The 27,656-nt window shown below is 41.1% G+C and overlaps 1 protein-coding gene across 3 annotated transcripts in view; it reads left to right on the top strand.

Annotated features, from left to right (window-relative positions):
* LOC106080432 (papilin) overlaps nt 1-26,957 on the top strand; it is an 82,263-nt gene extending 55,306 nt beyond the window's left edge. The window contains exons 2-18 of one of the 3 annotated variants that reach the window (XM_013241820.2): nt 8,830-8,890; nt 8,956-9,134; nt 9,195-10,347; nt 10,408-10,587; nt 10,646-14,624; nt 14,683-14,862; nt 15,168-15,338; nt 15,478-16,577; nt 19,406-19,589; nt 19,669-19,863; nt 19,958-20,128; nt 20,459-21,015; nt 21,088-21,238; nt 21,393-21,839; nt 25,682-25,843; nt 25,936-26,052; nt 26,111-26,957. In XM_013241820.2, coding sequence (XP_013097274.2) covers nt 8,830-8,890; nt 8,956-9,134; nt 9,195-10,347; nt 10,408-10,587; nt 10,646-14,624; nt 14,683-14,862; nt 15,168-15,338; nt 15,478-16,577; nt 19,406-19,589; nt 19,669-19,863; nt 19,958-20,128; nt 20,459-21,015; nt 21,088-21,238; nt 21,393-21,839; nt 25,682-25,843; nt 25,936-26,052; nt 26,111-26,250 — 9,127 coding nt within the window. In that variant the 3' untranslated portion in view covers nt 26,251-26,957. The remainder of the gene's footprint in view (nt 1-8,829; nt 8,891-8,955; nt 9,135-9,194; nt 10,348-10,407; nt 10,588-10,645; nt 14,625-14,682; nt 14,863-15,167; nt 15,339-15,477; nt 16,578-19,405; nt 19,590-19,668; nt 19,864-19,957; nt 20,129-20,458; nt 21,016-21,087; nt 21,239-21,392; nt 21,840-25,681; nt 25,844-25,935; nt 26,053-26,110) is intronic. The other 2 variants (XM_013241823.2, XM_013241825.2) reach the window with 2 other exon arrangements.
* The last annotated feature ends 699 nt before the right edge of the window (nt 26,958-27,656 follow it).

Here is a 27,656-nt window from a genome sequence, read left to right as displayed (position 1 = left end):
AAGGACAGTAATTTTCATGATTATTGGAAGTCATAAAAAATACCACGTTTGCGCCCTCTAGAGGGTCAAGAAGTCAAATCGGGTGATCGGTTTATATGAAAGCTATATCCGGTTATGGATTAGTACCATACTTGGTACGACTGTTGGAAGCCATGGCAAGAATGTACGTACACAATTCTTGTCCAATCGGGGGATAATTCTTCAACAGGCTCAAAAATTTAAATCTTACGATCGGTTTATATGGAAACTATATGAAGCTAGCTGCCATATAAACCGACCATTCTTGGTACAATTATTACAAATTTCTCTACAGATCAAGATGCGAGTTCAGTTTATATGGTAAATATATCATGGAAATATGGAGTGATATGGCCCATTTCCAATCACAAACGATCTACACAATTAGAAAGTATTTGTATAATATTTTAAGTGCTTAGCCTTACTCCTTCGAAAATAAGGGTGATTTGGATAGACAGATAGACAAACGAACAGACGGCCATGGCTGGATCGGCTTAAAATGTCGTGACGATCAAGCATATATATTTACGTTATGGTGTCTTAGGAGGCCAACGTAGTGCTCAGGTTATCATGTCCATCTATAGCGCTGAATGCATGGGTTCGAATCCTAGCGAGAACCCAAGAAACAAGTAAGAGCGTGCTAAGTTCGGCCGGGCCGAATCTTAAATACCCTCCACCATGGTCGCATCTGTCGAGTTCTTTGCGCAGTATCTGTTTTTAGGCAAACAAAGTATAATGAATGAGGACGTAGGAGCAGCTATATCAAGTTATAGTCCGATTAGGGGCTCAAGTAGCGAAATCGGGAGATCGGTTTATATGGGAGCTGTATCAAGCTATAGATCGATTCTGACCATATTGCACACGTATGTTGAAGGCCATGGGAGGAGCCGTTGTACAAACTTTGTGCCAAATCAGATGAGAATTGCGCTCTCTAGAGGCTCAAGAAGTCAAGACCCAAGATCGGTTTATATGACAGCTATATCAGGTTATAAACCGATGTGAACCATACTTAGCACAGTTGTTGGAAGTGATATCAAAACACTATGTGCAAAATTTCAGTCAAATCGGACGAGAATTGCGCCCTCTAGAAGCTCATTCTCTTTGTAAAACCTCGAAATATGCGTCTAAGATCCCATAAAGTATATATTGGGTTGCCCAAAAAGTAATTGCGGATTTTTCATATAGTCGGCGTTGACAAATTTTTTCACAGTTTGTGACTCTGTAATTGCATTCTTTCTTCTGTCAGTTATCAGCTGTTACTTTTAGCTTGCTTTAGAAAAAAAGTGTAAAAAAAGTATATTTGATTAAAGTTCATTCTAAGTGTTATTAAAAATGCATTTATTTTCTTTTAAAAAATCCGCAATTACTTTTTGGGCAACCCAATATATTCTTGATCGTCGTGACATTTTAAGTGGAACTAGCCATGTCCGTCCGTCCGTTTGTCTGTCGAAAGCACGCTAGCTTTCAAAGGAGTAAAGGTAGCCGCTTGAAATTTTGCACAAATACTTTTTATTAGTATAGGTCGGTTGGGATTGTAAATGGGCCATATCGGTCCATGTTTTGATATAGCTGCCATAAAAACCGATCTTGGGTCTTGACTTCTTAAGCCTCTAGAGGTCGCAATTCTTATCCGATTGGAATGAAATTCTCGCGACGTGTTTTGTTATGATATCCAACAACTGTGCCAAGTATGGTTTAAATCGGTTCATAACCTGATATAGCTGCCATATAAACCGATCTTGGGCCTTGACTTCTTGAGCCTCTAGAGGGCGCAATTCTTATCCGATTTGACTGAAATTTTGCACGTGGTGTTTTGGCATACTCTCAACAACAGCGCCAAGTATGGTTTAAATCGGTCCATGTTTAGATATAGCTGCCATATAAACCGATCTCCCTATATTTTTTTCTTCTTGAGCCCCTACAAGGCGCAATTCTTATCCGAATGAACTGGAATATTACACAATGACTTCTACAATGTTCAGCATTCATTAATGGTCCGAATCGGACTATAACTTGATATAGCTCCAATAGCATAACAGTTCTTATTCAATATTCTTTGTTTGCTTAAAATGAGTATATAAGATTCGGCCCGACCGAACTTAGCACGCTCTTACTGAGGAATAATAAATATTAAACTTAGGGTCAAGTTTTTGGAAGGCCAACACTGAATCCCCTTCCGAAAGGGGGTATACCGTGAATCTCCCGTACAAACCATTAAGCCGATTACTATAATATAAATTAAATTTAAAGCATTTGGGAAAGAGTATAAATTTGGTATAATCATTGGTATTCCAGCGTCTCCTAGTCCGCCCAAACCCTTTAAAAACCTCAAAAGGATATGTATCGCAACCAATAAAATATGGAATTCATATAAAAAACTTTTTGAGGCAGAGTAAGAATAAAATTGTGGGAGCAAGTATCTGGTGTATGCTTCCCGGAACCAAATATGGACAATATGTAAAATAAGGGAGTAGAGTGTAAATCATTCATGAAAATTTGGGGTAAAGATGTTTTCTGTAATGGCCAACAAAAGTAAAGTAAGAGGTTATAAATACGCACGCTAAACAAATGAAATAGTGTGGGCCCGAAAGGGACCAACATTTTAAATCCCTATTTCAAAATCTTTATATCAACTAAATACTAAGTCTATATATGCAAAATTTATTTGTGGTGGTTTGTGAATTTCTTGGATCCGTGTTGACTCTAAAACATCTGAACTGATTTTCTTTTAAATTTACAGGGAAAGTAATTGTAGGTCTGGAAGAAGCAATAGGCTTTTCAGAGTTTTATATATGAAAAGAGACGGTCGCCTCCTATTACTCAATTTTTCGAAAACGCAAAATCTATACACCTATCATGACAATGTTCATCTATCACGACAATATGGGAATCAAATGAAAGGTATTTGCAAGTAAGGTAGGAATATGATATTAAAATATTAGTCAAACCCCTAGAACCACCAAAACATTAGGCATATTGGTAGATCATGACAATCATGGAACTAAATGAAATGAATTTGCTCCTCATCCTACGGCACATACTCATAGGCGTTCTTAAATTGGACGGTGCATTCTCATAGGCGCTCCTCAATTGGAAATTCTAATTATACCATTATTTTTGAAATTTTTCTACTTCCAAACTAATGTTCATTCCATGGTTTATTTTATTTCCTAGTAAATGGCTAAAGGGAAATTCGCATTACCCCAGAAGACAGCAAACACTTAATTGTTGCCAAAAACTATACTCTAACTGACTACATTGGTTTACATTTATGGATGTTTCGCCTCATAGTTGTTCTTCATTTCCTGTTTTCAATTGAGTTCATATCTTCGCAGTGGGATGTTTTTCGTTTTTTGGAGCAAAAGCAAATCAAAAACAAAGTAACAAAAGAAACAAGCGCGACTATTCATAATTTTTCCATTGCGGTAAAATGTTGTTAAAATTTCAATTGTCCTATCTATCTTCTGGAATGAATGTACGAACAAATGTATGAAGCTGTAAATCAGTATATTTTGGTGAAAACTTTGATCATAACATGTTTTGGAGCATTTTAAGTACTGGCTTATTTTCCGAGAAGTGAAACAGCGAAGAGCAAAAGATTTCTCTCCGCTTCATGGAGTATACTTTTGCATTATTTGTTTAAGTTTTTTGATTTAATGTTTTTTAAATATAAACATTTAGCTAATTTTTATTATACCTGGATAATATTTCGTTGAAACACCAATTATTGTATTCTTGGGGGAAAACGTTAAATTTGAATTTGGTACAAACTATTTTCAAATTTATCGTAGTAGTACTGTTCATTGAAAATCTTTTTATTTTTATTTATATGATCAAAAAATCTAAATATAACGAAATCCCTTACCAACAAGATATGGCCACAACTGTATTCTAAATATGGACATACTTTCATACATTTTATGCATATCTGTGAACATCCCGAAAATATGAACTAACTTCGTATTTTTGGAATCTTTAATTTTTGGTGAAATTTCCGGCAGACAAAATTGTGTTATAATTCAAGCGTGTGACATTTCGAAAAGGGGCAGCAGCCAATGAAAAAAAAAAAAACATTTGAAAAAGTCTAAGAAGCACCCATACTCTATTAGGCCATGAAGTCAAAACTAAATTTTTGGCTGGCAAAAATAGACATTCGACGAAAAAAAAAACTTTCCAACTCCATAACACCGGAAAGCTGTTTCGAAGTGATGCACCCTATGGTTCGTCATCACAATTTGTGTTAATGGATTTTCTCAGTGGGTCATCGCGTTGTCAGAATATTTGGTGAAGCATGCTATTTTTTGCAATTCTACTCTGGTCACTCGTGGAATGGTGCATCAATTGTTGTGTTTGTTTAAACAAATTTCAGAGACACAATAACTTAGTAAATAGACACAAGTAGGTAATATTTGATTGTTTATCGAATAATGGAAGCAAATGTGTTAATAAGACTTAAAATGAGTTCGATTGTTGATTGAGAAAAACAATATTTGAAACAATGGATGATTATGACTTTTGGTGTTGTTCTATGCTAATTGGCCATGCACTGAACTTTGTACTATATTTTGTTTCATATAAACTGGTTAAGTGGGTTGCAATTCTAAATGTCTAGTGATCCCTCGTAGATAAAACACATTAGTCTTCTACTACAACTATCATAGGATGGAATTAACAAACTAAGTATCCTTACATAGTTATTCCATTTGTAACCCCTCAAAATACGGATCAAAGACCCTATAAATTATATACACTGACAAAAATGTTGTATAAACTTGAAAGTTTTGTTAATCTGATTTAAACGCATCAGTCTTGATTTGATATGGCTCTTTCACATCGCCATATTATATTATTCATTACCAAACGACATTTTGGTATTGAACGGGGCGTGGGGAGTAAGGTAAAGCTCTCTCTCGATTAGACATACATTTTGCATATTATAATTTCTGTTACAACGGAGTATAAAGCTCATCTAGTAATTTTACAATATTTGTATGGTCTGTTTAGTACTAATACTTATCATTAGTAAGCACAATAGTTGAGAAGTAGTTCGACAATTACACTCTAATTTTTATGATTTGCTTAAAATTAGTTGACCAAATTCAACGGAACAGTACTTTGCAGCCTTCTTGTGGACGAATAGTTGTTGTAAATATCTTTCAGATCCGATTAATCCGAATTAAATACGCATGAATTTAATTTATCTGCATGCTTTTGGGCATTGAGAGATATTTCTTCGATTATTTATTCTCCTTGTGAAGATCACTATTTCTTACGTACCATGGTGCATTAACTAAGGCGCGAAGTATTTGGTTTTGAGTTTTCTGAATTCGGTTAATTTCATCCCTAGCTGCACAGCTCCAAAGTTGTATGCCATAACCCATATTGGCTTTATGGTTTGATTTTAAAGAAGTAATTTGTTTTCTGTAGAAACTTTGTTGTCTGTGAGAATCGATTGAATTCAAGAGATCGTGATTTTCGGTATATTTCGGTATATATCGATTTCCACTTTCCAGTTTTACTTAGTTTGTCAAGATCGATATTTCAATGTGCGATAAAGGACACGACTATATTTGTATACCCTCACAAATAGAAAAAAGGAATTGCAATATATGTATGTATTGATGAAGTTAACCTACACCGGAAGAAAATACACTGCAAAACCATACACAAATGGTGTCATTATCATACATAGGCGGGGATGATTTTGTGATAGTGCGTGATGTGCATCATCATGCGCCGTTATGAACATCATCTCTACAAATGCTTGTGTAGACCAACTTAAGTTTAAATGCTCCTTAAAACCTTTCATGTTGCTGTAGTGCAATGTGGTAAGACATTTGTAAATACACAATCATGAGATGAATGAGACACAGGTTCGATTTTCAGCAGCACACAAAAACTATTTGGAATTTTTAAAGAAGAACCCGGTGCACTATACGTTCACAGAAAGTGAACGCCTGTGGACGCTTAGTTCACTAAAGCTGTGGTTAATTTATGGACATTTATGGTTGATCTGATAACATCTGTGTGTTGATTTACGATGGTTCGTAAAATCAACAACTCGCGTGAATAAAATTAGCACCAATATTTGACAATATTTTCAACAACGCCTATGTGTGATAATGATACCATTAGTGTATGATCAGTGATGGTCCGTAGGGCGATTTTTTTGATTTTCGACCGTCAAGAAGTTATAATCGTCAAATACTTGTGCAAAACGTATAAAAAATAGAAAACGTGGTAAACCTGGAAAAGCCCTGCTACTTTTTTAGTTTGGCCATCATATCATTATTGTTTTATATTTTTCGTTGTTGCAATTTCAATGTTATTTATGATTTAAAAAAAAAAGCAAAAGTGTACCCCAAGAGTTAGGGATGAGGGTTTTCCAAATTTGGAACTTTTTTTTTACATGGCGTAGTTTTTACATGGCATAGTACCTCACAAATGTGAGGCTTGAATTCTCTTCCGATGTTCTCGCCAGGATTCATTCCCAGGCGTTCAGCGTCATAGACGGACAAGCCAACCTCTGTGCTACGGTCACCTTCGTCGTATGTGTACGTCAGAGTTTTCGACAGGCCATCTGAGTGCATGGCTTTGCAACTTCTTTTCTGTCACTTAAGTTTACTTTACTTGTTTCAGTTCAAATATGGATAGTATATTGATTAAAATCTATATTGAAATATAAGATCTTATAGTTCGTTTGTCGTACTTATAGAAAACTAGCTGAACCGGGCCCGCTCCGCTGCGCCTTCTTTTACATTATATGGAACAAAATTATCCTTTAAATATTTATTTTCGACAATTAAAGAGCTTTTAGTGAAATACCATGCTACGAAAATAGTATTTGTATGTATATCGCTTGGCTAACAGTTAAACAGTTTAAATGCCTTTATCTGGATACCATGATGTATACTGATTTATGAATTCGCTCAACGGGTTCAGGGTCATTTGAGTTTGGATTGTAGAAGTACTCAATTATTAAGAGACTTTATTTGAGCCCGATATTCTCATGGGGATTATGGGAGTAAGAAGGCTCCCAGGGTGGCGGTTGGTGGGTTTAAGGGGTGGTGTGGACCCCCAGAAACGTGTTTCCGAATGTGGGTATGTATTTCTTGATCTACTCCCAAATACCTTTCATTTGAGTCCCATATTGCCTTGACCCGTAAATATGTATGTCCGTTTTATGGGTGTTTTCGGGGTGAGTTGGACACTTGGCTCTGTAAATAAATAACCGCATCGTGCTCTTCTCTCAAATACCATTAATCTTAACCCCATATTGCTATTGGTTAGAAGGTAGTTTATGGGATGAGTCGTAGTCCAATCACTTGGCCCCAAAATTGATTATGATATTCGTTTCTAATCTCAAATTTCTTTCGTTTGGTCGGTAAATTTGTACTCTTAGGGAAGGGGCGGTGTCCCAAATACATGGTCCCACATTTGGGTATCAGATTCGTATTCTACTGCCAAATACCTTTACTTGAGCCCCATATTACGATGGTCAACAAAAAATTGCTGTTTGTGGGGTGTTTTTGGAAACGGGTAGACCCCCAGAAAATTTTTCCCGAAAATGGGTATCAATTTAGTGCTCTACTCCCTCATACTTTTCATTTGAGCCTCACATTGACCTAGTCGGCAAATATGTCAGATTTAGGTGTGTTTTGGGGAGTGGGGTTGTCCCCTAAACACCTTGAAAATAAATCAGCATAGTGTTCTACTTTCAAAATCATTTGTTTGAACCCCATATTGTCATTGGACTCAAAGTTATATATCAAATGCGTTTTCTAATCTTAAATATCTGCCATTTAAATCCCTTATTGCAAAAGTCTGCAAATAGACCCAAATTGCCATGGTGAGCAAATACGTAATATTTGGGGGTTGTTATGGATGGATCAGATTCGTGGTCTACTCCAAAATACCTATCATTTGCGCCTCATATTTGCATAGTCGGCAAACATGTCCGGTTTTGGGGGTGTTCTGGGGGATGGGGCGGCCATTCAGTGATTTACTCTGAAAATATATATCAGCTTCGTATTTTACTCTAAAGAACCTCTTATTGGAGCCCCATATTTCAATGGTCAGCAAATTCTTCCTATTTGGGTGGTGTTATGGGGTGGGTTGGCCCCATAGAAACTTTTTCCCGAATATTGAAATCAGATTCGTGGGGTACTTCCAAAGACCTTTCATTTGAGCCCCACATTGCTATGCTCGTAAATTTGTGGTCTTTGGGTGGTGTTTTTGGAAGGGGGCGGCACATTCGTATTCTACTTTCAAATACCTTCTATTTTAGTCCCATATTGCGATGTTAGTAAATAAGCCCTGTTTGGGGGTGTTTTTGGGGAGGGGCGGCCCCCAACACTTGGTCGCACATTTTGATATCAGATTCGTATTCTACTCGAAAATACCTTTCAGTTGAGTCCCATATTGTCGTGAATGTTCTATATATGTATTTGGTACCCCATCCGAAATTTAAAATTTTTTTTCTAGGTTACTATAAGAGAGCACAAAAAATTTCGTTTATATCGCACCACCCATCTCAGAAATATGGAGTTTCTGAAAATAAGGGTAAGGGGAGGGTACGTCCCCCTTCGGATATCAAATATGTAGTACCCTATTTTCATCATTATGCACCATAACAATTTTAAGAAAATCGGTTCAGCCTTTTTGAGTCTATGCGGAACAGACAAACCAATAACCAAACAAACGAACAAATAAACACAAATTGATTTTTATATTTAAGAAGATAAAATAATCAATGTTTAATTTTTCAAGTTTCTCATTTAACAAATATGTTTTAATTTGTTTTTTTTTTAGATTGCCGCCTTCGATAGCATTCATTTTAATTATATGTATTCATACGTCACAAGCCAGATTTGTAAGTACAGACAATAGACCCAAGAAAAATCCTACCATTTATATTCTCTTCGTTTCGTTTTAAAGTATGGTGACAGACTTAAGAGACAAAATGGTGCCAATATGTATTTACCCGCCAGTTCAATCATACCCGGAGGTCCGGGCAATGATCCTCGGGAGTGGAGTGAATGGAGCTCTCCCTCGGAGTGTTCCAGATCGTGTGGCGGTGGTGTTTCCTACCAAACAAGGGAATGTCTAAGGACGGGGTAAGCGTTGAACCTTTTATCCTCATGTTAACTAGGCTGATAACTTTGTACTCCTCTCAGGCCTGATGGTTCACCTATGTGTTCGGGTGGAAACCGTCAGTATTTCTCTTGCAACACTCAGGATTGTCCTGAGGAAGAGGATGACTTTCGGGCGCAGCAATGTTCCCGCTTTAATCATCAATCCTTCGATGGCATCTTCTACGAGTGGGTTCCGTATTTGGGAGCTGCCAATCCCTGTGAATTGAATTGTATGCCCAAAGGCGAGCGTTTTTATTATCGCCATAAGGCTAAAGTAATTGATGGAACACGTTGTAATGATAAGGATTTGGATGTGTGTGTAGATGGTCAGTGTCAGCCAGTGGGTTGCGATATGATGTTGGGCTCGGAGGCGAAAGAGGACAATTGTCGCAAGTGCGGCGGCGATGGCAGCACCTGTCGTATCCTAAAGGATCGTTTTGCCACTGATAATTTGGCAGCTGGTTACAACGACATTCTGTTGATACCAAGTGGTGCCACGAATATTCGTGTCCAAGAAACAAATCCCTCAAATAATTATTTGGCCTGTCGCAATCTTAGCGGCCACTACTATTTAAATGGCAATTGGCGCATTGACTTCCCTAGGCCTATGCTGTTTGCTGGCTCTTGGTGGACTTATCAACGCAAACCTACGGGTTTTGCTGCTCCCGACCATTTGAGTTGTAGAGGTCCCATTACAGAATCTGTTTACATTGTGATGCTGGTCCAGGATAAAAACGTAAGCATTGATTACGAATACAGCATACCGCAAGAGGTCAGCCCCAGCTCTCCGAATGTCTACACATGGACGCATATGGAATATGGACCTTGCAGTACATCATGTGGCGGTGGTAAGCAAAGTCGTACAGTTACTTGCAACAATCGTCTAAACTTGGAAGAGGTGGATGCTAGTTTTTGTGATGAAAAGGCGAAGCCTGCAGAAACGCAAGAATGCGGCACTGAACCATGTGCACCCCACTGGGAAAAGACAGACTGGGGAAAGTGTTCCAAGGGATGCGGTGCAGACGGTATTCAAACACGTAATGTATCCTGCGTGCGTCTGTCGCCATCGGGACAACGAACCGTTGAGGAAGATGCTGTGTGCTTGCAAGAAGTAGGCAATAAACCTGCTGATCAACAGGAATGTAATCGTGATGTGAAGAATTGCCCCAAGTACCATTTGGGTCCATGGACGCCGGTGAGTTTTTAAACATATTTTGATGGGCGTTTAAATAATCGCGACCAACTTCTCTTTTAGTGTGACAAACTGTGTGGCGAAGGCAAAAAGACGCGCAAAGTGACCTGCTATATTGAAGAAAATGGTCGCAAAAAGGTATTGAGTGATGAGGACTGCGTCGAGGAGAAACCAAGCACAGAAGAGACATGCATGTTGGCTCCTTGCGAAGGTGTGGACTGGATCATTTCTCAATGGAGTGGTGTAAGTAGTTCAACAAATTTTAATTTTTTTGCACTAGATCGCTTTTTCTAAATTTCAGTGTGATGCATGTGGCCAAACTACGGAAACCCGCACTGCTATTTGTGGGTCAAAGACTGGAAAGGTGTATCCTGGCGAGTTTTGTGCCCCTGAGGTTCCCCTTCTCTCTAGGCCTTGTAAATCCAAGAAATGTAAAACGCAATGGTTCACATCTGAATGGAGCAAATGTTCATCGCCATGCGGTAAAGGTGTTCAATCTCGGGTCGTTCTTTGTGGAGAGTTTGATGGAAGTAAAGTCACCATGATGAAGGACGAGTCTAAGTGTGATGCTGCAGCGAAGCCCGAGGCATCCCAGGAGTGCGAAGGGGAAGAAAAGGAATGCCCCGGCGAATGGTTCACAGGCCCATGGGGATCGTGTAGTAAACCTTGTGGAGGAGGCGAACGTAAACGGGAAGTTATGTGTCTGTCCAACGGTACTAAGTCAGACAATTGTGACGAAGCCAAACTCGAATCTTTATCAGAAAAATGTAATACGCAAGCATGCACTGAGGATGGGGTAATGCCAGTCGATAGTACCGATAAACCAATTTCTGACGAGGACGAAGAGGACTGTGAAGAAGAAGACGAGGATGTTGAATTGGTCACATCCAAGATGAGCGAAGACTTGAAGATATCAGATGGAATTGATTTGGACGAGGATACAACATTGTCTTCTCTAATGACGGACGAACTCATGATGAGCGACAGCACTCCACCAACAGATATAACCGATGATGGCTTTACAACTTCTGAAGGTTCTGGCGACGAAACTGAGAGCACCGACCTCTCCAGCCTTGTAACAGAGGGAAGTGGCGATATGGAAACAACCTCTGAATCTGGTGTAAGCGACATGTCGACACAGTCTTCAGATGCTTCCGAATCGACGGATGGAACCTCTTCAACAGATGATGAATCCGAATCAACAGCCTCCGCTGTTGACTCATCCGTTACAACTGAATCACCAACTTCCGATTCCACCGACTCATCCGATTCCACCGACTCCTCCGATTCCACCGACTCCTCCGATTCCACTGACTCCTCCGATTCCACCGGCGCCTCCGATTCCACCGACACTACAGAAGAATCGTCATTATCATCCGATTTGTCAACTGATATGTCTACTGAATCTTCAGGTTCCACAGATGAAACAACGGAGTCGTCTGATTCTACAGATGTTTCAAGTTCAACCGATGCTTCGGCTTCAACCGATGCTTCCGCTGTGACCGATGATGATGCCTCTACAGACGCTACTGGATCAACTGAATCGACCGTTTCTGGCTCTACTGAAGAGTCCGGCTCAACCGATGCTTCCGAGTCTACAGACGGCTCGACGGATGTATCTGGATCAACTGACTCTTCGGCGTCAACAGACGTTTCAGGGTCGACCGAAGCCTCCGCATCTACGGATGTGTCTGGCACAACAGACACTTCTGCTTCCTCAGACGTCTCTAGTTCAACTGATGCTTCGGCTTCTACTGATGTATCAGATACAACTGAATCGGCTTCAACGGAATCCACCACAGAAGTTACAACTGACTCAACCCCTAGCGATACCACACCCACCGAAACAACATCCAGCGATAATACTGACACAACTGAATCTACAACTGACATATCGACGTCCTCAGACACCACTGCATCAGGCGCTACTGAATCTTCGGAAACAACTGATTCTTCAACAGATGCTTCGGCGTCAACAGATGCTTCTGCATCTACTGATGCTTCTGCATCTACTGATGCTTCTGCATCTACTGATTCTTCTGGATCTACTGATGCTTCTTCATCTACTGATGCTTCTGCATCAACTGATGCTTCAGGAGCCACCGAATCATCCGACTCAACGGATTCATCGACAGATGCGTCAGCTTCAACCGATGTTTCAGGTTCGACTGATTCTTCAGTATCAACTGACTCCTCTACGGATGAATCAGCTTCAACAGATGTTTCTGACACCACTGAGAGTTCTGCATCAACCGATGTATCAGGTTCAACGGAATCGCCCGCCTCCACAGATGCTTCGGAGGCAACCGAATCAGGTGCAACCGATGAAACGACAGAATCTTCGGGATCTACGGAATCTGAAGGACCAACTGAATCTACTGTCAGTGGATCCACGGAGGAAGAATCGACTGGCTCAGATGTCACTACAGAATCCGGACTATCTGTTAGCACTGAAGAAGGAAGCTCCACAGATGTTAGTGAAAGCTCAAGCGATGTGTCAGATGTTACCACCGAGGGCGTATCTGGCGAAACCACTTTGGAATCTGGACCCACAGATGAAACAACAGAAGAGGCTGGGTCAAGCACCACTTCAGCAGATGGCTTATCAACTTCATCAGATCTATTTGATTCTACCACAGAGAGTTCAGGAGACTCTTCACTGTCGACAGGTGAGTTCACGACGGTGGATATTTGGACCTCCGAGGATGATGAGGATCTGGAGAAGAGTACTCCCAATACATTGGAAGCTATTGTCACCAAAGAATCCAAACCTAAAAAATGCAAAGGCAAGAAATCCAAGGATTGCAAGAAGACTGAACACGGTTGTTGTCCTGATGGAAAGACTGTCGCTAAAGGGCCCTTCGATGAGGGTTGTCCGATTCCGAAGACTTGCAAAGAAACAGAATTCGGTTGCTGCCCCGATGGCGTTTCACCTGCTGATGGACCTAAGAACAAAGGATGTCCCAAATCTCAGTGCGCTGAAACATTGTTTGGATGTTGCCCCGACAAATACACTCCAGCCGAAGGTGAAGACGATGAGGGATGTCCAGAACCAACTACAGAGCCTCCCACCACCACCACGGAAATGGTTGAAGAAGAAACGACTATGGAAAGTGATTCCACGGATATGGAAGGATCCTCCACCGATGTCTCAGGAGCCACAGAAGCTTCCGTTGGTACAGAAGGTCCCGAAACCGTCAAATCGTGCTCTTTTGCTGAATTCGGTTGCTGCCCTGACTCCGTTACTGCCGCTACTGGCCCCAACTTTGCAGGTTGCAATGTTACTGGCGCCGATCCTAGGGATTGCAGAAACTCTGAATTTGGTTGCTGCCGCGATGGTCGCACTCCCGCTTCTGGTCCTGATAACCAAGGTTGTCCGGCGTGTGCTGAGGAACCATTTGGCTGCTGTCCCGACAAGGAAACTCCAGCTCATGGTCCTTTGGGTGAGGGCTGTTGTTTGAATTCACCATTCGGCTGTTGTCCAGACAACATCAATAGTGCTCGAGGTCCTAACTTCCAAGATTGTGAATGCAAATATGCTCCCTATGGCTGTTGCCCTGACGAAAAGACTGCCGCCCGTGGTCCCAGCAATGAAGGTTGCGGTTGTGAAAATACTCAATTTGGCTGTTGTCCCGACAAACTTACCCCGGCTCAAGGACCCAAGTTTGAAGGATGTGGCTGCCATACATTGCAATTCGGTTGCTGCCCCGATGGTATTACCATTGCCCAAGGCCCACATCATTATGGCTGTCATTGCTCGCAAACCGAACACAAGTGCTGTCCCGATGACAAAACTCCAGCAAAAGGACCCAACTTCGAGGGCTGCACTTGCTTGGAAAGCAAGCATGGTTGTTGTCCCGATGGTGTCACTTCAGCTGAAGGAGACAAATTCGAAGGTTGTGAAAATGTCAAAGAACCCCCACAAAAAGCGTGCGGCTTGGCCAAGGAGACAGGACCATGTGGTAACTTCAGCATCAAGTACTTCTTCGATACTTCTTATGGCGCGTGTGCAAAGTTCTGGTATGGTGGCTGCGAAGGAAACGGCAATCGTTTCGAAACGGAGGGTGATTGTAAAGCAACTTGCCAAGATTACACAGGCAAGGATGCCTGCTTCCTGCCCAAGAGCTCTGGTCCATGTACGGGTCACATTAGTAAATGGTACTTCGATGCGGATCGGGGTCGTTGCGAAGAGTTCAAATATGGCGGTTGCTTTGGCACCAACAACCGATTCGATACTAAGGAAGAATGTCAATCCTTGTGCTCTGTTAGTGAAACCACATGTAAGTAGAGTGGGCATAGTTTGAATGAACATAGATGAACTTGTTGGTTTCATTGCAGCTCCTTGTGACCAGGTCGTGGATGAAGGACCTTGCGAGGGCAACTTTGAGCGTTGGTTCTACGACAATCAGACCGATGTATGCCGTCCATTTAGATACGGAGGATGCAAGGGCAACAAGAACAACTATCCCACGGAACATGCCTGCAACTACCACTGCCGTCAACCGGGAGTTCACAAAGGTTTGAAAAATGTCCATGCATGCAATGCTAGACTTAAATGCTTATGTACGCCATTGGTTAATGCTTGTGGTGGTTATTGTTTATTGATTTTTTCCTTATCCATTTTTCGTACTTTATTACTGGTGATGGTATTGCCCTAATCCATATGTACCGCCTTATATCTTTTCCCTTTCCCATATGTATGTTTTACTTGCTTGCTTTATGTTTGTGCCTGCCAATATAACTTTCTATCCGCCCCTCGATTCGTTCGATGGGTCGGCAAAAATAATGCACTTTTATGCACGATCTTGCCTGACAAATGACAGATTATTGCTCGCTTCCTAAGCAAACCGGTGATTGCAGTGAGAAACATCCACGTTGGCATTACAGCGAGACGGATAAGAAGTGCATGCCTTTCTATTATACTGGCTGTGGTGGCAACAAAAACAATTTCCCCTCATTGGAGTCATGCGAGGATCACTGTCCCCCCGAAGTTGGTAAGGTCTTTGTTGCAATGTTGTAAATATACAGAAGTACAGCTTTCCAAGTCATTGTTGTCCAAAACTGCACGTGGGTCATTAACGATACGGTTAAATAACTTTTGGGTATATTTTTTGTATTTTCGAACATGTGTAGTCAAGGATGTGTGCGAAATTCCAGCTGTGGTGGGAGACTGTACCAATTATCAGCCCATGTGGTACTTCGACACCAAAGATCAGCGTTGTCGTCAATTCTACTATGGTGGCTGTGGTGGCAACGAGAACAAGTTCACTTCGGAGGAGACCTGTATGCAAAGATGTGAAAAGAAACCGGAACCGGAACCAGAACCAGAACCACAACCGCCAGCTGCAGCTCCCGTCTACCCACAACAACCACAACAACCACCTGCCAGCGTCAATGTTTGCGATGAAACACCCGATCAGGGTACCTGCAGAAACTTCACCATGTTATGGCACTACGACAGGGAACGTGACGTGTGTCGCCAATTCTACTATGGCGGTTGTGGGGGCAACGGCAATCGCTTTAACAGCCAAGAGGAATGTGCCCATCAGTGTGTTAGGGAGAGGCCCTATGAGCCCGAACCTCAGCCACCGGTATCTAGAAATGAGACCCAAGCACCTCCTGAGCGACCCGCTGACGAGAATATTTGCATGTTGGCTCAAGATATGGGTGATTGCGATAGCTATGTACCCATGTGGTATTTCGATGCCCAAGAGTCCCGTTGCAATATGTTCTACTATGGTGGTTGTGGTGGCAACGGCAATCGTTTTGCTAGCGAAAATGAATGTGCTAGTCGCTGCTTGGCCGAACCTAGTGTCGAAGATATTAGCATTCGTTTCGGTGAACCTGAACCCGAGCCCGAAAGTCCCGAGGATGATAGCAGCAAATGCTTCCTACCGGCAGCTTCTGGCAATTGTCTAGAAAATGAAGTTCGTTGGTATTACAACAGTGAGGATGGTGTTTGCGATCAATTCATGTACACCGGATGTGCCGGCAATTCCAATAATTACGCCACAGAAGCCGAATGTGAAGATCAATGCTTCTTGGTGCACAAAACATGTCAACTGCCTGCCTTGAGAGGCACTTGCAATGAGACAATGATCAGATGGCATTACAATGAGGCTGAGGGTAGATGTAATGAATTCGAGTTCACTGGATGTCGTGGAAATCGCAATAACTTTGTGACCGAACAGGAGTGTATGTCTCGTTGTGGCAGTGGAGAACCTCCAGCACCAGTAAGTAGTATAGTTTATTAGATATCTGAGAGATTTGTTGAGCTTCAAATTAGCCAATCAAAGCCAATGGAAGTCCATTAGTTTCGATAAATTGTTGTCCCACTTCTCTGTTACAGAGAGATACCTCTTATGGCCTCTATACCTTTGTGAAGGGTATCAACTTAAAACTGTTAACCAACTTTACTCGGCTTTTCGTCCGTCTGTCCGTCAGTTGTAATCACGCTACAGCCTTCAAAAATTGAGATATTGTACTAAAATTTTGCACAGATCCGTATTTCTTCAATAAGCCGGTAAAGTTCTTGGACGGGCCATATCAGACTAGATATACAGTTGTGTGCGAAAAAGTATCGACAGCAGCTAGACAAATAAAAGGTTCTTAGGCGTGCTTAATGACGTCTAGATCGATGGTTTATGACAATTTTTAATTCCATATAAACTACAAAAACAATCCCATGGCAGCCGATTTTACTACCGGATTGACCCGATGAAAACCTTCATCGGCAAGAGTCTCAGTGTACAACACACTGCTACGACATTAATTCCCGTTATAAAAATGTCAAACATTCGCTAATATTTTGCAAGAATGAGCTTTTGCTGCAAAAAGTCTAATTTTATGTTCTGCGGAAGAATAGGGACAGTAAGCCAATTCGATTAAAAAACTGTTGAAGAATGAACTACGGTTGACAAATGACAACGTTCTGAACCGATTTCGAGCAAACTTCTCAGATGATGTGGTAGTCGTCGAGGAAAGCGTTATGCAAAAATTTTGGCAAGATTGGTCAAACAATGCGCTTGCAGTGGCTCTTGGGGTGAAAATCTGGCGATATACATATATGACATCTATATCTAAATCTGAGCCGATTTCTATGAAATTCACCAGTTATATTCAGAGTCATAGGAAAATCCTTCTTGTTAGCAATATTTCTCAAAATCGAACGAACATATATATGAGAGCTATACCTAAATCTAAACCGATTTCGAGCAAACTCCTCAGATACTGTGGCAGTCGTCGAGGAAAGCTCTTTGCGAAATTTTGACATGATGGGTCAATAAATGCGCTTGCTGTGATTCTAGAAGTTAAAATCGGGCGATATATATACATGAGACCTTTATCTAAATCTGAACCGATTTCCATGAAATTCACCAATAATATTGAGAGAGAAAATCTCTCCTGACAAATTTCGAGAAAATCGGTTAACAAAAGGCCATTTTATTGAAATATTACTGCAAATCGGACGAACATATATATGGGAGATATATCTAAATCTAAACCGATTTTGACCAAACTCTATGTATGTTGTGATAGTCGTCGAGGAAAGCGTTGTGCAATATTTTGGCATGATTGGTTAATAAACGTGCTTGCAGTGGCTCTAGGAGTGAAAGTCGTGTGATATATATTATGAGAGCTATATCTAAATCTGAACCGATTTCCATGAAATTCCCCAGTAATGTCGAGAGTCTTAAAAAAATTATTCCTGCCAAATTTAGATAGAATCGGTTAACAAATGATCATTTTATTGCATTATTACTTAAAATCGGACGAACATATATATGGGAGCTATATCTAGATCTGAACTGTTTTTTTCCGATTTCAATAGGCTTCGTCTTTAGGCCGAAAAACATGCCTGTACCAAATTTGAAGACGATCGGATGAAAACTGCGATCTATACTTTTTACACAGACGGACAGACAGACGGACATAGCTAAAACGAATCAGAAAGTGATTCTGGGTCGATCGGTATCAATGGATCTATCTCTCTTCCTTTTGGGTGTTACAAACAAATTCACTAGGTTATAATACCCTGTACCACAGTAGTGGTGTAGGGTATAAAAATGTACGGCACTAAATGTACGTTTTCTCCCGTTCCTGTATAATTTTTCATATTTTCGGTCTAATCTCCTTATTTTGCACCAACAATCAATTTGAGCCAAATTTTGAGATTCTAGCCCTATCGGTGAGTATTATTTTGTAATTTTTGGTACTACAATTTAGAAATTTTGCAATTAAGGTTGTCTCAGTGTAACTAAGTATCAAATTCAGAGATTTACCTCAATTCGTAAAAAAAGTAACAAAAGGTACCAATTGCATCACTGCATATACGATTTCATTCACTTCCGGTACGAAATTTAATATTTTTGTCTCCAACCTTATTCTATCGAGACGCTCTTCATTTCGCCTCCAACTACTAACGCTCTCAGTTAGCGCTGGGCAAACATTTACCATTTCTTACTATTTTGTATCTAAACGTACGAATGAATATCTGCAAACCAAAATTTGAGGAGAAGATCCAAGATCAAAATTTGTGCAAAATTTCATGATTTTAGCTTTGGGCTGGGCCAGTGTTCATTCAGTCAGCCAATCACGCAACGATATTATTTATACACTCAGAGAAATTTGTATTCAGATTTTCTTGGTCCAATTAGATATTTAGAACTATGTTCCGCATATAAAAATTCATTTTTATTTAATTTGTCCCAACGTTTCATCAATTTTTGTTGACATCTTCAGGGCATACGTTTGTCAGTATAAATACCAAAAATTTGGAACAACAGCATTTTTTGCTAAAACAGCAAGCATTTTCTGCTGTTTCCAGATGGAGATGTATATAGAATTCGACCCAGACCAATTTAATGTTACTTATGAAAGACACCTAAAAGGCACCAATTCTTTTCGGATTTGGCTGAGAATTGTCGATTTAGACTACAAAGCTCGATTTAGAGAACTTTGAGTCAGTCTGTTTTTTAATTGAATTTTCCTAAATAAGTTGTATACAGCATTAAATATACTTTTTTTTTGACAAATAATTCTCTTTCCATTTGCAATTCAGACATACTCGGTTTGTGATCAACCCTTGGAGGCTGGCGAATGTGACAACAACACAGCTGCCTGGTATTATGACAATGAGTCTCAGACATGTATGGCCTTTACCTACACAGGTTGTGGTGGTAATGGTAACCGTTTCCATACAAAGGAACAATGTGAACGTCAATGTGGTGAACTCAAAGGAGTGGGTAAGTTGTGATATTTGTGTGTGGTTTCCCTTTTTTTGTGTCCAAAGGGTAAGTTTAACCGGTATTGAGCCTCGTCTAGATGTGTGCAATGAAGAGGTGGCATCAGGACCTTGCCGCCAATGGCAAACACGTTACTATTTCAATAAGGTGTCACGTACGTGTGAGCCATTCACCTATGGCGGTTGCCAAGGAACCGGAAACCGTTTTGAAAATCGCGCCGAATGTGAATCGCTGTGCATATTAGGTCAAGAGCCCACCTACACAGATACCAAAGGTAGCGAACCAAGGTCATGTAGTGATCTGATCAATGTTAATTTACTGTTTATTCTGGTATCGTACTAATATGATTGATTTTCTGTTGAGTCCAGATATTTGCAAGCAACAGGTGGATGTTGGCCGTTGTAATGGTCCTTCGGTCACCGAACGTCGTTGGTACTATGATGACTCCCGCGGCAATTGTGTATCGTTTATCTATTCCGGTTGTGCCGGCAATCAGAATAACTTCCGCTCTTACGAATCTTGCTATAACTATTGCTCAAGTAAGCCCAGTAAGCCTGCATGGGCCTTCCTGCATTCCTATACTGCACTCACCATTCACAATGTAGTGTAGAGCACCCAAATACGCACTGTAACTGATTTTTGGCACTCGAAATTATTTGTTTTGTTCACCCAAATGATAAAAAGCACCCTAGTTTAAGTAGTTATTCTAGTTCTTTGCACGTTCATTTTTCATAGTTTTTAAGATGCACGGGGTGAAGGTTCTTGGTCATGGGAGATAATTGTCTTATGGTGACGGCTCATATGACCTACTTAAGTGGGAGTTCCATTTGGCAGTTTACTAAAATTTATTTATGTCATCCTTTTCGCAGAACCCGAAATTACGAACAACGAAGTGTTGCCCGCAAATCGATGCGAGGAATACGAAAACGAATGTCGCACCATATCCTGCCCCTATGGAGTGCGCCGAGTCGCCGTGGATGGAGAATGTCAGAAATGTGAATGCGACAATCCTTGTGAAGACTATCCCTGCCCCGATGACCAGCATTGTGCCGTTGAGGTGTCCGATGAACGTTCTGGAGAATTTACTCCCACTTGCCGTCCCACCAACAAGCCTGGTACCTGTCCCCACCTTACAACCTCTGAGGGAGCCTGTGGCCGTGAGTGTTACACCGATGCCGATTGCCGTGAAGACAACAAGTGTTGCAGCAATGGTTGTGGCTTTGTTTGTGTCCATCCCGCGGTACCCACAAGACCCACTACTCCAGCACCAGTGGTAGTCTATCCGGGAGAAGTTCAGGTGTCGCTGGAACCCAAACAGAAACCAGAGTTGGATGTACAAACACCTTCGGGAGGCATTGCCGTATTGAGATGCTTTGCTGTAGGCAATCCTGCGCCCAATGTAACCTGGTCCCGCAATAATGTTGTGGTAGGTGGAGGTTTCTAACAAGTTCCCCCCTTCCCCTAGACGCAATAAGTATAAAATGTTTTCTTCTATTAGGTCGATACCAATCAAGGACGCTATGTGTTGACATCCAGTGGTGATTTGACCATTGTCCAAGTACGCCAAACCGATAGTGGCTCTTATGTGTGTGTGGCCAGCAATGGTTTGGGCGAACCTGTAAGGCGTGAAATTCAGTTGCAAGTAACAGGTTTGTACAAGTACTCCCAAATACCCATCCGTGGTGTATGGCCTTTGATTTAAACTAACAACCATTTTATTTTTACTTTCTGGTTGTGGCTTGCTATTATTTTGTTGCATGCATATTTTGTTTTGCTTTTGCCTGTTGCACTAACCTATGACAGATCCTGTTCCCATGCCTGCTTACGTCTATGGCGATAAGAATATCACACAAATTGTTACCCTTAATAGACCCGCTGTGGTGCGTTGTCCTGCTGGTGGTCACCCCACACCCATGGTCCATTGGTGGCGCAACCGTAGCCGTTTGCCTTTGGTTAGCACTCGATTTGAATTGGCCCGCGACTACTCGTTGACATTCCGTTCAGTGCAATTGTCCGACTTGGGTCCATACACTTGCGAGGCCTGGAATCGTTTGAGTGTGCGACCTTCTTCGATTAAGGTTACCTTAGTTGCGGTAGGTCCCGCACGAGCTGCCACCAATGAAGATGCCCCATATTTGCAATATATAATCGAACCACCAAAGGCTCCGGTCACGCAGAGACCTTCGTATCCATACCGCCCAACAAGACCACCAGCAGTACCACCACCATATGTAGTTGAACAGCCTGCTGGTAAGTATATTTATGTCTAAGCTTACGTCCGCTAACATAATTGCTTGTTAATAGTAAGAAAAGGGAACGAATGTTATAGAAAATCTCCTTCTACATCTTTTTGAATATGAAAGTCAAAGTGTTGCGCTTTGTTTGTATGTAAGACTCGGTAGCCCCGGTAGCTGAGTTGGTAGCGTGTTCGGATCACCAGTGCAGGGGTCGTGGGCTTGATTCCCACTAAATGTCTGCTCGGTCACATTGTACTAGATAGATAGATTTATGTGGAAGCAATAACGGGTTATAAACGGCACTGGACCTCTCGAAGGCATTCGACACGGTCAGCCATGCCAAATTATTTGAGGACATCGCCAACACGTCCCTCCAGCCAGGCCTGAAACGTTGGGTCGCGAATTATCTGTGTGGCCGCCAGTTATTTGTGGATTTTAGGGATAAGAAGTCAAAACACCGAAGAGTGAAACAGGGAGTTCCCTAAGGTGGGGTGATATCTCCGGCTCTGTTTAACCTCTACCTATCCTCCATCCCACCTCCTCCAGACGGCATAGAGATCGTATCATATGCGGACGACTGTACGATCATGGCATCAGGCCTCCCACCCATTGATGACATCTGCGATAGGTTGAACGTCTACCTCAACGAGCTTGCCTCATATTTCGCTGCAAGAAATCTGAAGATATCCGCCACCAAATCTTCAGCCACACTGTTCACTACAAATACGCGTGAGGTGAATACTGAGCTGACTGTGATGGTCGATGGAGAAATTATTCCGACCATCAAGTGTCCCAAAATACTTGGCGTCACATTTGACAGCTCCTACACTTTCTCCCCACATGCCACAGCAATCTGCAATAAAGTCAAAAGTAGAAACAAGGTCCTCAAGTCACTCGCTGGCAGCACTTGGGGTGCAGACAAAGAAACCTTGTTGACCACGTATAAAGCAATTGGCCGGTCTGTGGTAAGTTATGCAGCGCCAGTGTGGTCACGTCAACTTTGTGACACGCAGTGGAATAATATTCAGATCTGTCAGAATGCCGCCCTCCGAACTGCGGCGGGCTGTCTCCTTAGTTCTCATGTGGACCACCTCCATCAGGAGACAAAGATCCTACCAGTGCGAAGACATAACTACATGCTGTCTAAGCAATACCTTTTGGGCTGTTATCGCAGAAATCATCCAAATCATCATCTTGTGGATAGATACCCACCGCCCAGAAGCCTTAAGGTAGATCTACACGATCTAGAGCGTGATGTCCAGCGCAACAAGAGAGAACCTCTAGATCAAGCGGGTCTGAACAACATTCATGCAGACACGGTAGCAGACGCGTTAATTGGCTACCGGGTGAATGTAGTCCTTGGAGTACGACCGCCACCCATAGCACCCGAAGAAATCGACCTCCCCCGGCAAACCAGAGTGGTTCTGGCTCAATTACGTTCCGGCAGATGCAGCCGCCTCAATTCCCACAGAGCTAGGATTGATGCCGACGTGCAAGATGTATGTCCCGATTGTAACCAGGGACCGCACGATACACGTCACCTGTGTAACTGCCCGGCCAGACCCACTCGACTCAGACCCAGATCCCTGTGGACGCACCCCATCTTAGTCGCGGAGTTCCTGGGTCTTGACACTCAACAGAATCAAGCAGACGAAAGATAGCACACAATAAACTGCTACAACAACAACAACAACAACAAACGGTTGTTGAAAGTCAAAACAAAGCACTTCATGTAAAATTTTAGCTAAATCGGATAACAATTGCACACTCTAAAGGCTCTAGAAGTCAAGATCCGAGATCAGTTTATATGGTTACTACAGCAGTTTATGAACCGATTTGGACCATACTTATCATAGTTGTTGGAAGAACGAAAACTTTATACTAAATTTATGATTATGCAAGTCAGATGAGGGTTGCGCGGTTTAGAGGCTCGAGAAGTCAAGTTCCAAGATCGGTTTATATGGCAGTTATATCAAAATATGAAAATTGGCATTTACAATTCGAATCGAGCTGCACTAATAGGAAGTATTTGTTCAAAATGTCAAGCGGTTAGCTTTCTTCCTTCGAAAATTAGCGTGCGTTCAACAGACAGACCGACGGACAGACAGACGGACAGACTTGGTAAAATCGGCTTATAATGTCAATAATATTTTGTTATACCCACCTCCATGGGATGGAGGGTATACTAATCTAGTCATTCCCCCTCGAAATATTGATCTGTCACCCCATAAAGTGCATATATTATTGATCGTCTTGACATTCCAAGTAGATCTGGCCTTGTCCGTCTGTCTGTAGAAATCACAACTGCGGTCGAACGAATACATTGATGTATTAGGTGGTTGGGAATTCACATTTGGATATAGCTTGTCGAGTAAACCTATCTCCCGATTTGAGATATTTAACCCCTGGAAGTCGCAATTGTTATCCGATTTAATTGAAATTTTGCATGTTATGTTCTGTTATGACTTCCAACAACCGTGCAAAGTACGGTCCATATCTGCTTATGTTGTTGTTGTAGCAATGTGTTGTACACTGAGGCGGCAGCATTTGACGATGGAGAACTCCATCGGGTCAATCCGGTACGTACAACCGGCTGCCATGGGATCCAAATCGGTTTATAATCTGATAAAGCTCTCATATTATCTGATCACTCGATTTTACGTCTTGAGCCCCCGTTCGACGCAATTGTTGTCCGCTTTATATGAAATGTTGCACAAAGTATTTTGTTACGACTTCTAATAACCGTGCTTAGTACGGTCGAAATCGGCCCATAACCTCTTATAGCTCCAATATAAACCGATATCCTGATTTGAAATCTTGAGTCCCTGAAAGCCACAATTTTTATCCAAATTGGTTGAAATTTTCAAGAATTTGCAAGTATTCTGCTACGGCTTCCAACAACCGGGTCAAGTTCGGTCCAAATCGATCTATAACCTGATATAACTCTCATATAAACCGATATCACATAATGAGATCTTTAACTCTTTGAAAGTCCAATTTTTATACGATTTGGTTGAAAATTTGCAGGTAGAGTCCTGTTATGATTTTGAAATCGGTCAATACCCTAATATAGCTCCCATATAAAGATTAAATTTTTGGCTGAATTGGGAGAAATATTGTACAAAAAGTATATATGTGTCTTTCAACTTAGTTCGTTTGTAGTACAATCTATGGTGGTGGGTTCCTAACATTAGACCTGGCCGAACTTGGCACAGTTTTACTTGTTGGGTCTCGGATCAATATTTTGATGTGTTACAAACAGAATGATGAAATTAATATACCCCCATTCTATGGTAGATGAATTCATTATCGTTTACATATTTCATTTGCCAGATACGTCTTTTTGAACGTGCCAAATCGGATCATATTTGGACCGATCTCCTGATAAAGGGTCTGAAGGCCATAAAAGCTTTATATATTACCAGATTTCGCTGAAATTTGAAACAGAGAGTTTTTCTGAGCCTCCCGTTATCCGACCTTAATATGGTTCAGATGGGTTTATAATTGGATATATTTGGCAAAAATACCAATATTTTGTTCTATTTACAAAATTGAATAATATCATATGTCTTTGCCGAATTCGGGTGCTTAAGTTATCCAATTTTCTCCGCACTGTGACGAAAGGGGGTTTACATATATACCCGAGTTGGTGGGTATGCAAAGTTCGGCCCGGCCGAACTTAAAGCCTTTTTTCTTGTTTGAATTTTTAATTTTCTATAACTTTCATTCCTATGGTGGTGTGCGCATGAATGGTGCATTGAGACTCTTGAATTTGTGATCATGTATCATAATCTTATGTTTTAAATATTCAATATGCAATAATTTAAACGATTTTTCTTGCGCTCCTGCGCTTAGTTCCCGTCAATGCTGTCATCGGTATGGACCAATCCAACACCTACTCTCCAGGATCCACACTGACAATTAGTTGCTCGGTTCAAGGATATCCCACACCAAATGTAACCTGGATTAAAGATGGTTTACCTTTGGTGCCCAGTGAGAGAGTACAAATATCTGTCGGTAAGAAGAATAAAACGGAAATCCTCAGCCCCTCACCTTGTGAAAATTATGACAGTTTTAATAAATTAGTGGACGATTTTTATTAATTGCAGGTGCCCCTTACAAAGTGATCATCAATAATGTTAGCAGCGCCGATTCCGGCAGATATGGTTGCAAGGCAGCCAATGCTGTCAGCTATAGTATAAGTGAGGAAAGCATAAATATTCAATGTAAGTATATGGGGTGTCTTTTTTTAGAAACGATCATTGAAAGGTTTCTCATTTTCAGCTACCATACCTCTGAATCCTGAGTGTATTGATAATGCTCACTTTGCCAACTGTAATCTGATCGTTCGAGGACGCTACTGTAAGAACAAATACTATGCCAAGTTCTGTTGTCGATCGTGTGCCCTGGCGGGTCAGCTTTGAGGTTTCACAGTAGGATTCCCACTTCACTGACTTGCACAATGTTTCAATGATGCTACATTTTCTATTTCATATGATACTACATTTTAAGACTCTTTGGAGGGAAGCCTGTCACACCAATCCGGTTCTAGTGCACAAATTTTTGTCTAAATAGTAATCATCACTACGAATTTATTGATTGATTGATTCATACATTGAACTTAACTCTGATTGTCTTTTGCAATTTCCATTACGTTTTAACCATTAAGTGTAACCTCAGGCAAGAGTTATTATTAGCAAAGTACGTTTTAATGATAGAAAACCAAAAATTAATTTTGAGCAATTAATTTAAACTTAGTAACACTACTTCACCACTCACTCACTCCTCCCCCCCCCACACACTTTCGAATAACAACCGATTTTCTTCGCTATGCCATAGAGTTGAATTATAAACGATGATGAAGATGATTATTTTTTTTTTTTATTAATTTTATGTATAAGAAATGTTAGTAAATAATTTGTTCCTATTTATTGCCCGAGTCAATGAAAATAAATGCGACGAAGTATTAATTTTAAAATTTCGCCCATATTGAGAAAAGAAGAATAACATAATTACATTCACACTTAGATATGCATGTAAAAGAAATTTGTGAACTTTAATGTAATTCCTAAAAAATACTTTATACTTTGTAAATAAAAACAGAAAAAATAAGAAGAAAATAATTAAATTATATGGGATGGTCTTCTCATCTTATGTTCTTGCAAATGTTCGCACGCGAAAAGTATGGTAAGTAGGAAAAGTTAAAAAAAATAGAACTTGAATACAGCAACAAGTAAAATGGCATTAAGTTCGGCCGGCCGAACCTTGGATATCCATCACCTCGGGTATATATGTAAACCACCCTTCGTCAAAATCCGGTGAAAAATGCACACCTTATGCCCCATAGCAGCTATATCGTAATATGTTCCGAAATGTCGAAGAGCTTAATACAAAGCACTGTCCTAAATTTCGGCGAAATCGGACAGTAAATGAGCCTTTTATGGGCCCAAAACCTTATATCCAAAGATCGGTCTATATGGCAGCTGTATTCAAATCTAGACCGATCTGGGCCAAATTGAAGAAAGACGTCGAAGAGCCTAACACAACTCACTGTCTCAAACTTCGTCGACATCGACAAAAATGCGCCTTTCATGGCTCCAAAACTTAAAACCGGGAGACCGGTCTATATGGTAGCAATATCCAAATCTGGATCGATCTGGGCCAAATTGAAGAAGGATGTCGAAGGGCCTTTCATAACTCACGGCCCCAAATTTCACCAAAATCGGATAATAAATGTGGCTTTAATGGACCTAAGACCCTAGATCGGCGGATCGGTCTATATGGTCCGATATAGCCCATCTTCGAACTTAACCTGCTTATGGACAAGAAA

This window comes from Stomoxys calcitrans, chromosome 2 (genome assembly GCF_963082655.1).
Source record: "Stomoxys calcitrans chromosome 2, idStoCalc2.1, whole genome shotgun sequence".
Classification (NCBI taxonomy): domain Eukaryota; kingdom Metazoa; phylum Arthropoda; class Insecta; order Diptera; family Muscidae; genus Stomoxys; species Stomoxys calcitrans.
The sequence above is the reverse complement of the archived record's forward strand: the minus strand, read 5'-3'. Positions and strand labels throughout refer to the sequence as shown.